Consider the following 14,287-nt stretch of genomic DNA (forward strand, 5'->3'; position numbering starts at 1 on the left):
TACACTTTGTACTAGCTTGCGTTAAAAAAAAAAAAAAGTGTTTAGAACGTCACTGCAAACCAATTCGTCACACAGTTTTCATTTCTCCAAACAGTATACCAACACATTTTCTCTGGAGGGAAAATTACTGTTGAGAAACAAATTGAAAACGTGGCATTTCTGTTTTCTGGAATCTGTCTGACTACATTCAAAATATAGCAATAAAGCCATCATATTTTTCATCGTAATAACTTGACTTATGTACCAGTAGTTCTTTTCAAGGGATCAAGGACATTTACCTGTGTATGCTTATTCTGCAGATCCCTGCTTTATTCTCATTGCTGTTATTTGTTCTTTAGAGTGCACATTAAACATAAAAAAAATTGTATGGAAGTTCTGTCTTATTATAATGAATGCATGCAGCAAAGGAACCTGCAGTCTGTCTTGGTTTTCCTTCTCCCGTTCGATAAAATGCCCTGGTTTGTGGTCGTGTTGTCAGCTATTTTTCAAAACGAAACAGAACAGGAGCAAAATGTGACCTTTGTTGTCGAGAAGCAGTAAAAGTGATGACGGGCTCAGCCGGTAAAGAATGAAACCATACATTTGAGTGTTGACAGCTCTTGTGGTTTTGCTCTTTGCTCTGTGCCTTTTCAAATTACATTCTGTTCACTCGTTTCATTGATACTTTTATTTTTTTTTATTTTTTTGTCCCAGGTATCTGAATGCAAGTCACGTGTTGCAACTCGGAGGCGTCAACATGAACATATTGTATGAATATCCACAGCTACAACACAAACACTACGTTGGATGTATTAGAAACCTACGTTTGGACAGTAAGGTAATGTTGCAGTAGCTTTGCTTTGTTCTAATTCCCAAGGATGCTCTGGATAAAATGATGGCTGTACAGTACCCATACCCTGCTTTTTTTTTGCTGACTTTTGTCATTGTTTGAGGAGAGAATTTTAAAATTATTTCAAGGTTGTGCTGCAGAAGAAGAATATTGACAACTTGTGCTTCTGGAAAAATATCACTCTTACAGTTTTGTCTTTGTAGCTGTGCATCTAAAGTAGAAAACAACATCTTGAGTTATTTTCATGTAGTGTATTATTATTTATATTTTATTTATATCAAAAGTCAGCTGGGATAAGCGATGCATTGGATGGATCTTTTATTACAGCACTTTTTAATGCCTGCATCCCTTCTAAAATTGCAATGAAAAACCTTACTTGAGCTTTAAAAACATGATTAGAATAGAATCATCAAAGGCATTTGAATGTTTTTAAAAGGTCAAAAGTAAAAACTATGTTACGCCAAGTGCACATTGGAACATCAAACTCACACTTGGAAAATCATCACCAGTCACCACGAAGGCCATTCAGCCTACCAAAGCAGAGTCACAGTAGTTACGTGCCACAAAAGAGCATTCTTTAGCCAGTGGAAAAGCAAGATCTGCCTTTCTCAGTGCATTTAATAAAGCATGTCTGTCAGCAAAGATGCAAACTTACCTTACCTTAGTAATTGCTTTGAAATCAATCGTTACTCGACTGAATTCAGCAGTGCAGACTGGCTGTCTAATCGATCAAGAATGGGACCGGAAATCATATGAGATGACTCAGCTCAGTGGAAGGGATATTCGGACGCTAAACTTTTAGCACTAAAGTATTGGCTGGACTTCAGCGCCCTACCTCTGAAATAATTTTTATACTGTCCAACTACGCATTTCAAAACTCATCATATGAAATGCCAGAGATGAACGAATCGATTTTACTCATTGGTTACTGAAGTTCTGACTCGACATCGGAATCTGCTCCACACACAGCTTGGCTTCTGGTACAAGTCCTTTCAAGAATGCTGGGACTCTCTTCTACTCTGGTTTTGCCCACGCTGAGAGGCGGCATTTTGCCTCCACTTTGTCCCCTGTAAATTTGGATTCACCCCAGTGGACAACAGAGTAACTTCCCTCCACCTTCCGGTCGGGGGTAGAACTTGTCCTGACTGTTGTTTGTGTCTATGCACCGAACAGCAGTTGTTGATTATTTTTCATCGCTCAATGTACCATTTGAAGCACAGCATGGTTGCTATGTAATTAAGCCTCAGAGCTCATTACTCTACACAGGGCTTAGCACAGTTTTTTTGAACAACTGACTTGAGACTGTCCTTAATTTCTAAAGCACATTTCTCACAGCAATGACAGTTTGCGAGTGTTTGCGCACTGGGCAAATGTTTTTTGTCAAGGTTCGTTCGAGGTTGAGAGACGTTTGCCAGATATTCGCAAACAGTTTTTCTGGTCGCCTTCAAATTTTGAACATGACCATTTTGAATGTGAAAATGTCTTTGCGGACAGTAAAACTGTCGTCTAAGATTCGGCGAACGTTTTTGCAACGTGCAACCTTTTGCAATTTTGAACAAACCCTGATGAAAAACAACATTTGGGACATGCACAAATGCTCACGAGCCTTTGCTGCTTAGTGAGATACCACCTTAAATGAAATTGCATTGATCTTAGTGACATCATTTCGGCATATGGAGAAGGTACAGTACATAAATTGGTGATCACAGAAACGAGGTTGTGCTCCAATTAGTACAATTACATTTCCTGAGTGCACAGAGATGCTGGATTACCGTAGGAACATCTTCAAAATGTAGTGCTTTACTATTTGCTGTACGATTTGCTCTTGTCCACATCAAAGTACCCAGTTACTCAAATATTTAGAACTGCATCAGTGTTTGATCATTTATTATTATACACACATTTTTTTCCTGCTGCTCCCTTCTGCTCAGCTTTATGACCTGGCTTCTCCAGCTGAATCGGTAAACAGCGTGCCAGGCTGCTCTTTCGCGGATGACCACTGCACCAACACAGAGGAACAACATCAACCTGTCTCGTGCGGCAAGACGGGTCGCTGCAATGTTGAGTGGGGTCCCGTCAGCTGCCAGTGTGAATCGGGCTTTACTGGGCCACAGTGTGACCAGCGTAAGCATTTTGAATCGCTGTTAGGGATTTGCAGAAGCTTTTTTGGGAAGTTTGGTGTTAGGATGTTTAACCTCAGAGCACACAATCTGAGATATACCACTCTCCTCCCCAAGTTTCAAGATTGCCCTGGCCCTTGTCCTGCACAAATTCGGCTGCATAGTGCATAGTGATATGCTCACGTACTTCCCAGTTGACGGCTAAAATAATTGAACATGCTTTGTGTGTTCCTGATGGACAAGCGGCTCCAGAGTTCTCCTTTGATGGACGCAGCCAGGTTCAGTTCCAGCTGTTATGGTCCCTGCCTGCGAGACAGATAAGAGTCGAGGCTGGGATTCGAACACGTGCCGCCTTCGGCGTTATCTTCAGTTTGCTCTCTCAGGAACAGAGTGAATACCTGCGTTTAGAGGTGAGTCACAACTGGTTCTGGTTTCTCCTCTATGACAGCTCTGATTGTTTTGTCTGTGTCCCATTAAAATGATCAGTGGGGCCCTAACAGTGATTGCTTGTCAGGATGAGAGTGGGTAATACTGGGGTTGCTGACATATTGTTGGCTACTGAGAGGACTGCTGATTCACATATGCATTTTCTCCGTAAATTCTGATAGTAGGTCTGCAGATGGTGGCATCTAGATTTAAAAAAAAAAAAAAAAAAGACGCCTCTCTTTGGCTTCCAAGAGAAAGCATGTGCACTGTAACTGGAAGACAGAGTGCACTTGATTGAAAGTCACATCTCTAGCAGTGCACTTGAAGGTTTTGACACTGCTCACTTCAAGTTCACGTCGCCTGACACTCTGCCAAAACTCCCTTGGAGTGCGTTGTCTACCTAAAATGGCTCCAAGGAGTGGACTACAAACACCAGTCACGAGTGGCAAAGGGGAAATAATGGTTTTATAAAATTGCTTCGGAAACCTAGGAATGCACCACAAAAATGCAGTCAATTTACACTTTCCTCTCAGTGATGCAATGCTGACAGATTTCATGGCATGTCGAGTGCAAACAGCAATGGCTGTTAGATGGTGTTTGGACTGTCACTTTTTATAAAATCTCAGGTCAGCTGTACGCACGGAGCCTGTTTTACTGAGGTTGAATTGTAAAACTACCCCACCTTGGAAAACATCTTGTCTTGGTGCTGTTTAATGCTCTGGTCTCATGCCGTGTTCTTCTTTGGGACTGTATGCGACATAAGGAAAACATTGTTGTCCTCTTTCCCTTGTAGCTCTCCCTTAGTGACAGTAGAAAGAAGAGGTGTGCTTCTGTAAAAGATTTGATATGTGTCTACAGCAGCACAAGGGAGCCCTTTCATCTTCGCTTGTCTTTAAGAAATAGATCCAGGATATAATAATTGTTTTCTACCAAAGATTGACAGAGGTCAGCAGCACATGAGTGCATGTGTCTGACTAAGGATTATAGTGGTCACTTTTTTTTTAAATTTAAATGATACACGATATATACAATATATATATATATATATATATATATATATACAGTATATGTTTTTTTATTTTTATTTTTATGGGTAGAACTTATGAAAGCCATTCAAACTCTTGGGTTCGACAGTTTCAATTCAGTTCGTCTGTTTTGTTCGGTCTTTTCGCACAACTCTTTTTAATTTTTTTTTCCAAATGAACATTAAGCCAAGATGGCGGCGCGCATGGTTAGGACAGTGCATAATGACTCAAACTTGAATTTTACGGGCCGTGACATGTGCATCATTTCTTCCAGCGACGCGGGAGCCAGTTACAGCGGGGCACATCCTTCCGTAGAAGTTTCGCTTGTTGCATTCATAATAATCCTAACGCCACCATCATGCCACTGTCACGTTTGCGAGGTGGTGGTGGACCCCAAAAAGCAGGCAGGAGGGAGGAGCAGTGTGTATTTGAAGAAGTGTATTGATAAAATACAGAAAACTAAATCCAAAACAAAGTCATGAAAACAAAACGAATACAAAGTAACAAACAAAAACCATGGCAGAAACTAAAAACTCTCAATAACAAAAACATGACCAAAACATGACTGAAACAAAGATGACAGTAGCATACCAACAGCCACAAACATGACAGCAGCAAAAAGCAACAGCAACAATGACCCGACAAGGAGTGGTCGTGCTGGGAGTCCTTTTAAAGCCACTGATTATCTAACGACCAACAGGTGTGCAGCTGCAGGGAAAAGCCCCACAGTGCCACCTGTTGGTCACAAACCGAAACATGACAGCCACCACCACAAAGCTTTTATCAAAGACTCTCTGGTACATAATACATATGACTTGGAAATAAAACTTGACGGAATTCGCTATGTTCGTGACTAAGGTGCTCTCACAGAAACTAAAGCTGAGGATATGTGAAGCTAGCAGCATGCAGCTAGTCGACCCTCGTCATAAAAAACTGGGAGGCATGTACACAAACTCTTGTAATTCCTACAGCATTTCCCTGATCTGGATGTAAATATCCTCAAATCAAAGCTGGGAGTCTTCAGCTAAAGCACATCCTGTTTGTTTTATTTAAAATCCATTGTGGTGGTGTTGAGTCAAATAGATGAGAATCGTATGTGTTCCTGTGCCAAAAATGAAGAGATGAAGAAGTTCCTTTATGCATGAGCTGAGCTCATTCATTCACATATGATTATCGTCAGGGAGAAAATACACATAATATTCACTCCTCTTTCTCTCATGGATATGAATTATGACACATCTTAGTGTAACCCGTGGTGTCCGACGGCATTGTGTTGAAGAATATTGATGACGCACAGCGGGATTTCTGGTATTGGTTGCGTTTAATTGTCTCACTTCACAAAGCCTGATCAAAACAGCAGAAAACAATGTCCTCCTTGGCAATTATGTTGACATAGCATACCCGTCAAGAGAAAAAGGGTCACACAAACACAACATACCTGACGACAACAGCAGAAAACATTGTGCTCCTCGTCAATTATATAGATACAGTGTACCCCTACACAAATTATATGGCAGAGCAATGTATGTAAAAAAATATTTCCATCCATTCATCCATTTTCTAGTTCGCTGATCAGCACAAGGGTCGCGGGCATGATCACTTTTTCACTATGCAGACTTTTTATGTTATTTCTGCTAGGTGGTTTACAGTGTGTTTTTTCTTGTGTAATATATATATATATACAGTATATAGATCTATCTATCTATCTATCTATCTATCTGTGTGTGTTAATAAGGTGTCCAAATCAATGGGGACTCTGTGAATGGACAGTTCTTTGTCCTTGCTGATTTATTATTTGTTTGTGTATTCATTTTAATATGTATTTAAGAATTTGAAACAATTTGTTTTCACATTCATGTATTTATTATGGACTTTTGAGCAACTTTTAAGTATGTGTTTGTGTGTTTGCATGTGCTTGTATGTCTCTTGTGGGTTATTTGAGATGTCTTGCTGAGTGAGCAATAGTTAATGCAGGTTTGGCTGAATGTGAATTATCTTGCCCCTCTGTTTCCAATTAAGATTTCGACATGTAGGAGCTGCAGTTATTGGAGCCCCTCATTGGTTCAGTCCATCGGGTTCATTCAGCCTTAACTGTTGAAGATAATTGTTGCCTTTTGTACACCTTCCCTTTGGGACAACTCCTGCATCTGCCATGCAGCAACAAACTGAAAGTTTGAATACCATTTTGCTGGAAAGTTAATGTTTTTTTTAATTCCTTGACCCAACCTTTGCTTCTCTCTGTTCTGCTGCCCTATATCATATATCCTATATATCATATCTGTGTTTGCCTGTCCACATCAGTGGAGAATTTGTGTAACCCATTTTTATAGTTTGACTCACACAAACATACTGTAAGTGATTATAAAGCACGTCATATTTTGTTGGATCAGTCCAAAGCATCACATATCCATCGCAGTATTACTGTTTTAATCTGGAGTCTATCCGCACACAAAATCTGATGTTTACCATGCAATTGAATATCTCAGGTTGTTCAGGGATTGCTGGCCGTTTTCTACAATCTTGGAGATGGAGACTACAACTTGACGCTGCCGTTCCATCACCTGGATGACGGCGACTGGCACAAGTTGGAGTTGGATCGCTTTGGCCGAGAGTTCACCCTGCGCCTGGATGGGGGCGGTGGGCGTCGAGAGATAATTGCCTCTCCTGGGCGGAGTCAGGAGATCATTATTGACCCCTCTGTTGTGATCCTTGGAAACTCTTTCCCATCGGGACACAACAGAAGCTTCCTTGGTAGGTGGATGCTAATAGGCAAATAGGAAGAGTTCAAAGTTCAAAAAAAGTATTTCAATGAACTAATTGTTGGCTAAATAGCATTACTGAGGCTAATCAATCCTTCAGTTAGCAAGTTAATTTGTATAGACTAACCATAACAGAGTACCTGGTCAAGAGTTGACCATCAATTACATTGAGGGACTTGTTCATTTTGAAATGCTGTTACCCCTCTTGATGCATCCTCACGATATGGCTGAGAAGCATCCTTTGGTTTTAGGCTGACAACCAAAAGTGACTCAGTGGTATTGCTCTCTATTTAGATGATGCGATAGAACTCATTTACCCAAAGATTGAAAAGGAAAAAAAATGCAGTACAGATAATGTTGTCCAAAAAAGGTCGTTTAACCTCAGGGCTGTTAGTGTGTTTGTGTACACGAGGGTACTCCTTGGTCTGCAGATGTGTCATTGACTCAATTTTAGTCTGGGAATATTTGTTGTGTATTAAAGTTTAACCCCTGCAAAGGATTAAGCTTGTGTGTAAAAGGGATTTTGCTGAGATACGTTGTCTTATTGGATATTTGTGGCACTTGTTTCTCCTCCTTTCCAGGCTGCATGCGAGACCTGAGATTAAGTGGTCGATCCATTTCCCTCGACAGGAAGCAGCCTTCAGAGGGGCTTCAGGTGGTCTCTTCTCAGGGCGTATCCCTTGGCTGCTCTTCAGAAGCCTGCAGGAAACAACCCTGCACCCCTCCCCTCGTCTGTATAGACCTCTGGAGGCAACATGAGTGCAGGTACTGTGAATTTGAAGAATAATACGCAGCCCTTGAATTAGCACATACCGGCGTGTTGTGCTTTATTCTAGTATGGTTCACACGTAACCATGTTTGTAACCGGCAATACACACACGATGGATGTACAGAGCACAGCCCATACCATTTCTAAGCAACAGCACTCTGCCATGGCAGTCAACTGTTGTTTACTTCTTTGTATTATTTATCTGACTGTCGGAGAGCAGAATTGGTGAACAACCGATTTGAATGCAACATGGGTGGTGCACTGATCATGAACAACAATGCAGGACCAGACGTCCGCTTGCTTTTGCACCAGTCCTGCTGTTGACAAAATGAAAATTGCTGCTAATTGTTGGACCAGGTATCCAACCTCAACCACAACTCAAAAGGTGCCTTGTAATTTCCACGCTTCTTTCACTCTCGCTATCTCTTGTGCACATAAATTATAATAAATTATTTCAAATAGGCCAAATCTTTTATCGTCGGTCCGGCACTCCATCATCGCTATTTGAACTGTGCTTCTGTCATGGCTCCCTTTGGTAAATTTTTAATCTGTCAGTCAGTCCTTCATAGAATCTCAATAATTTCACCAAGATTTAAACACAACCATACGGTTTCATATGCAAATAAATACACATTCTGTACATAAAAAATATTAGAATCAAAGAAAGATTGTAGATTTGTGCTGTCATAGCAAAGTGGAGTGACGTCATCGACCTCCACTTCCTTAGCCAGTCAAAGCCGGCCATCCCAGTCCCTGCAGTGATCCGACTGAAAGAGGAGCACTCACTCTCACACATTGATGCTGTCCTCGCTAAGAAACCCCTGCGAAGAAACACACGATGTAGGCAGGGTGTGTCTCTATCAGTTGTCAGCAAAACGGGCATCTGTCATTGACGGACTGACGGACCTTCCGTCAGTACTGACAGAATGCCCACCTCCGTTCATGATAGATGTCTACCTTAGAACAAAGAACTAAGCAGCATTTCTCACTGTATTGGAAGTACGTTGAAAGTCAGCAAAAAGACTCTGAATGTTCAAATGTCCAAATTTCTGTGACTACAGCACAGCCTTGGGATGCAGATGCAGAAGTGAAAAATATTCAGCAGTTTTGTATGAATGAGGGCTGACTACTGAGAAGCCAATCTGAGCCTGTCTGCCCCATTTCACCTTTTTTTCAGACAGTGAACAATTGACTCGCTTTCAGTGGCATATCTTTGAATGTGATTGAACCTCCAAAAAACATTTCATGAATTTTTTCCCTTTTGCCAGAGGTTTCAACACAATGGATTTGAAAGACTGTTCTGACACCATCTTCTGATTTCATTTGATCAATCGCAATTTCGAATCAAAACGAAGTTTGCTGCTTGAACTTCCTCAGACCTTCTCTGCCTTCTGGTTTGTCTTTAATTTTTATTTTCCCAGAGAATCTCTCTGTCTGCGTGTTTTGGATCATTATCGGTCTGTATTCACTCGGGCCATCCTATCAGTTTTGCAGCATTTAGCAGAAGCAGATGCTAGAGTAGCCCAATACCCTTCAGTGTTGAGCCAGAGCTTTTTTTTTTAAGATGTTTTCTGTTCAGTTCTAATCTTTCCTCTCTGTTCCTGAGACTTAGCAGTAGTTTGCACCTTTTTGTAAACCTTCAGTATTTACATTCATGAAGGCGTCGCTCGATTACTGACTTTGACAATGATATATCTTCCTCTTTAAGCGTGTTCTTGAACCGACCCGATGTTTTACTCACCAAGGAGAAAAATATGCAATCGTGCACTTTATTTGTTGTTGATCTTGGGCATTCATTTCTTCTATTTAGATTGTGGAATTGTTTGTGTGTGTGCAAGGTTTCTTTTGCTTTTCTTGCTTGATGATGGCCTTCTTCATCATCTCATCTTCTAGAAACATTATCTCTCTACGGTTGTACATCGACGCTCCCACTGCGCAGTTAGCAAATGCAAATAAATTCAACGTTTTCATCATGTTTATCCGCAGAATTATCCGCAGAATTATGACACAAAAACACGGCACACATTAAGTAGGTCATTAAACTCGTAAACTGCCAGCTTTCTTTAGTCTGAGAGTATGAAAGACCGGAGAATGCCCAAGATGGTAATGGCGAACCAATCAGACATCGTGATCATAGATTAAGGGCAGAGGAAAGCCGTTGTAGTGGATGTAGCGGTCCCAAGTGATGGAAACATCAGAAAGAAGGAACACGAGAAACTCGAGAAATACCAAGGGCTCAGAGAGGAGCTGGAGAGAGCCTGGAAGGTAAAGGTGACAGTCGTGCCTGTGGTGGTCGGAGCACTCGTGGCAGTGACCCCCAAACTAGATGAGTGGTTGCAACAGATCCCGGGAACAACATCGGACATCTCAGTCCAGAAATGTGCAGTGCTGGGAACAGCAAGGACACTGCGCAGAACCCTCAAGCTTCCTGGCCTCTGGTAGAGGACCCGAGCTGAATGAGGGACGGACACCACCCGAGGGGTGAGACGAGGATTTATATATATATATACATATATATATATATATATACATACAGTATATGTTACAAATTTTTGCTCTAAGCAGTGGTGGATATTCCACCATAATTTCAATAAAGCTCCCAAATGCCCAATCTACCAGTTCAGCATGAGGCTACGTCAGTGTGCAGGTGTCTGGTTATGAGTTTGTCTGTCAGTGCACAGCAAATGATTGACACCTTGCCAGTTACGGCTTCTGTCCCCTACTGGTTGTTCTTACTCAAATTAGAGGTCCATACATACACACATACCTACTGCATACGTATGTACATACAGTTCATGTTATGCATACATAAAATACAATGTACAGTATTTACAATTCAGAGTGCATTTCCAGTATGGTTTGTACAAAATGATCAAGTATGTATAATTGAGCCTTTCGTCTCATTTTTCATTTCCTTTCGAAACAGGTGCCCTCCAGGTCACATCACTAAGGAGAGCTCTTCAGGCAAAGCGTGCGTCTATACACTTTGCGCCAGCCGTCCGTGTCGCTATGGCACTTGCGTGGCTCATTCCCCCTCACGTTACACTTGCCGATGCAACGAAGGATACCGCGGACGGCACTGCGAGGTGACGCTCGCCATGTTCCATAATGAAGACGGCAATAGCCTGAGCCTGAGCTCCATGTTTGCCATCAGCATCTGTGTGATGGCCTTTCTAGGTAGCTATGTTGACTATGTGCTCTTCCATTTGTGGTGACTTTCCATTTTCTTGTATTATGTCATATTGACATACTTTTGTATGCCTTTTCATTCTTATTACCGGTAATCATTTGGGTTTGTGGCTTTCTTTGTTAACGTAACGCTGCTATCCAAAACATGTACTGTTTTAATTTGCCATCCCTGTGTGTGTGTGTGTGTGTGCGTAGGGTATGTGTTTGTGTCTGTGTGTGTGCGCGTGAATGTGTCATAACTGTTTGTTCACATACAAACAGCAGAATTTGCACTCTTGGGCCGAATTAAGGGGCCTCTATTATAAATTAGGAGAAAGGTTAAAAACATATCTGCATTGCAAAAGAATCATCAAGGGGACCCATTGCATATCGTGATATGTGAATGACAGGAAAGTCCGAAATGTCTCTTGAGAATTAGCAAGTTTCTTTATTTGTTTTTTTTCTCGATATTATTCCTCTCTGTTGTGTCCCCTGTCAGTTCCAATGTTACACTGTGGATTCAAAAGTCATTTTCACTCTCAGCCTAACCTTTCATCTGTCCAAATCCTTTAATAGCCAAGTCATGCCTCATTCACTTCTCCTGGAATGTTTTTGTCTTTCCTTCTAAGTACTGTGTGTCTGATGGATGTGTTACAGGTATACTGTGTAAATATATCGAACTTTGCAGTTTCACTTCATTTTCCAAGCCCCAGAGACTCCCCCAAAACCTTTCATTGAGCTCAATCTTTCCACAACAGGTTTACTTCACCGATGCAACGGCTGTAGGTGGTCGAGTCGAATTTTCGCCACAGCACATCCCTGAGTTGTAATTAATGGGAGACAGAGAAGCCGTGCTAATTGCTTCGCTAACACGTTGTCGTGAAACACCGGAATTAAGTGCTTGGGTGATGTAGTTTTTTTTACACATATGGAACCATGTTGAAGTGGAGTGTATTCAACTTCGCACAACAAAATAGGAGGCAATTTAACTCGCATCCGAAGCACAATGCAAATTTATTCAATAAAAGGAGTTATTTATATGAAAAGAAAATCTGTTGTTCATCCCTTTTATTGTCGTATTTTATTGTTTAACAAAACCCTGAAAAAAAAGATAATTGATTGACAAATCTATAAATATACTGTATATTGTACATACACAGTGTTCCCTCGCTACTCGAAGGCATCGCGAGTTTTACCATGCTATTTTGCGGGGGTTTTGTGCTTTTTTTTCATTCAAGTCAGACCAGGCCAAACACGGGATGACACCGTTATGGAATTGAGAGCATTATGATTTTGGAGTGGCTGAGGAGCTTCACTTTAATATTTCTAATACAGTCCACATGCAACTGTACAGCTATTTCAGTCGAAACAATGTTGTTGAATTACATTTGTGTTTTCTTTATTTTGCTTGCAAATGAGAGCATTATTTTCCTTACTAATGCCATCAACTCTAGATTGCTATTACAGTGAAACTCCTCTACAACGAAATCATGTTTACAGCAAATTTTTCACAACAGGGGGTTTTCACTGTAGCAAATTTGATCTCAGATGTATACACACACACACACACACACACAAACATATGTGTACTTTTTATTTTTATTCCAATAGTGTATAAGTATGAGCATAGACTTATTTGACACTTCATATAGTCAGTATAGAAAGAAAAATAGGGAAAGAAATTGCAAAATTTACGATCAGCATTCACTTCCACTTACATCAATTTCTTGGATAATGTCTTTTGTTTTGCTTCCTCCGTCTTTCATTTTGATCACTTTTACCCTCTCTTCTTGTCTTAGCTGCTTGACATCCAAAAGTGCGTTTCGTAGCCATTTTGGCAATGCAACGTTCTTGCTGCGTCTGAAACGAACAATAACAAATACTTCCTGGACTACTGCGCATGTGGAAACCGGTGTGGTGGTGGTTGTTGCCGTTTCAGAACCAAGCAGTAGAGGTCGCTGTTGGATTAGACTTCGTTGTAGTGAATCTTGTGGCAGGCAAGAGCAAAGAAAAAAGATTTCGTATAACGCAACAGGGTTTTTTTTTCGTTATATGGGGGGCAGGAAAGTGGGAATGGTGTTAATGCATGAATTTTTTCACACTACGGGGTATTTTCGCCCATGTAGGTTTCGTTGTATAGGAGTTTCACTGTATTTGTCTTGTGGTAAAACACTACACGTCAAGTGACTGATGTAGTCCCCTCTAGCAATGAGCCAGCAAAGGTGCGGAGTCCTACCACCAGTGGAAACAATCTAATAAAAGTGCTGCTGGATGGCCTCGTAATTTGTGTAAGATCTTGGAAGGTTGACTTTATACAACCAACCGCGTCCACTGCTGTTGACTTTTTAAATATGTATGTGCTGATGCCCCAGTAGCACACAGCACACTTAAAAAGACAAACTAACACTTTTCGTCATGGTTAAGTTAATTCCAGAGGTCCATGGGGCAATGTCTGGTCCTCATAAAGGTAGAAGGGCAAACGTGTGTGAGTGCCTTGAATGCTGTTGCGCTCACTAGTCTCTGTAGGCCCGCCATGTTGTTTATGAGTCTTCGTGTCAGAGACAGACTTATAAAATGCTTGGCCTCCTCAGTACATGGCCCCTGCCTCCATAACAGACTCTCCTGCAGGCCATGTGGCCTATGTTGGGACTCTTACTGCCGCACTGGAAAGTGAAATGTATCGAGCAGACCTCAACATATGATAATGGTTTCAAATTATGATCTACCTGCACAAGCTCGTTCAAAAAAAGTGCTGTCCAATTAACGTAGGCTGACACAGTGGCAGAGAAGTCGTTGGTATGAGCAGGTAAAGCCAACTTGTGCATAATATTGTTTAAAAAAAAAGAGCAGTCTTTTTTGACTTATTACATTTCCACACCTTTTAATAAAGTAAGTTGAATAAATACAGTCCGAGAATTAAAGGATAAAGCTTTTTTACGTCATGAAAGGTCCTGATGGGGGGTGGGGGGATAAAATGTACAGTATGTACCTATTTAATGACCAGCTTTGTCAGTGCAGGAAACGCAGCCGTACATAAGCGCTCACATCCAGTACACACTCTACTCACTTGGTGCTAAATTAAAGGGGGACTCCTGCTCTTCCTCAGTGAGCATTAAAAGTTCAAATTATCATCCATTATTAAATTTTACATAAGGCATCACAGATGGACTGGGGTGTGAATTCGGCATGTA

General features: G+C 41.2%; 1 protein-coding gene across 1 annotated transcript in view; it reads left to right on the forward strand.

Annotated features, from left to right (window-relative positions):
- LOC147205930 (neural-cadherin-like) overlaps window positions 1-14,287 on the forward strand; it is a 122,754-nt gene that overhangs the window by 98,394 nt on the left and 10,073 nt on the right. Inside the window, exons 26-31 of the mRNA XM_086109134.1 lie at window positions 694-817; window positions 2,761-2,953; window positions 3,193-3,359; window positions 6,887-7,151; window positions 7,741-7,924; window positions 10,855-11,105. Of these exons, the coding sequence (XP_085965260.1) occupies window positions 694-817; window positions 2,761-2,953; window positions 3,193-3,359; window positions 6,887-7,151; window positions 7,741-7,924; window positions 10,855-11,105 (1,184 nt within the window). The remainder of the gene's footprint in view (window positions 1-693; window positions 818-2,760; window positions 2,954-3,192; window positions 3,360-6,886; window positions 7,152-7,740; window positions 7,925-10,854; window positions 11,106-14,287) is intronic.

Source organism: Hippocampus guttulatus, chromosome 4 (assembly GCF_054856545.1).
Source record: "Hippocampus guttulatus isolate MCC_2025c chromosome 4, RoL_Hgut_1.0, whole genome shotgun sequence".
NCBI lineage: Eukaryota > Metazoa > Chordata > Actinopteri > Syngnathiformes > Syngnathidae > Hippocampus > Hippocampus guttulatus.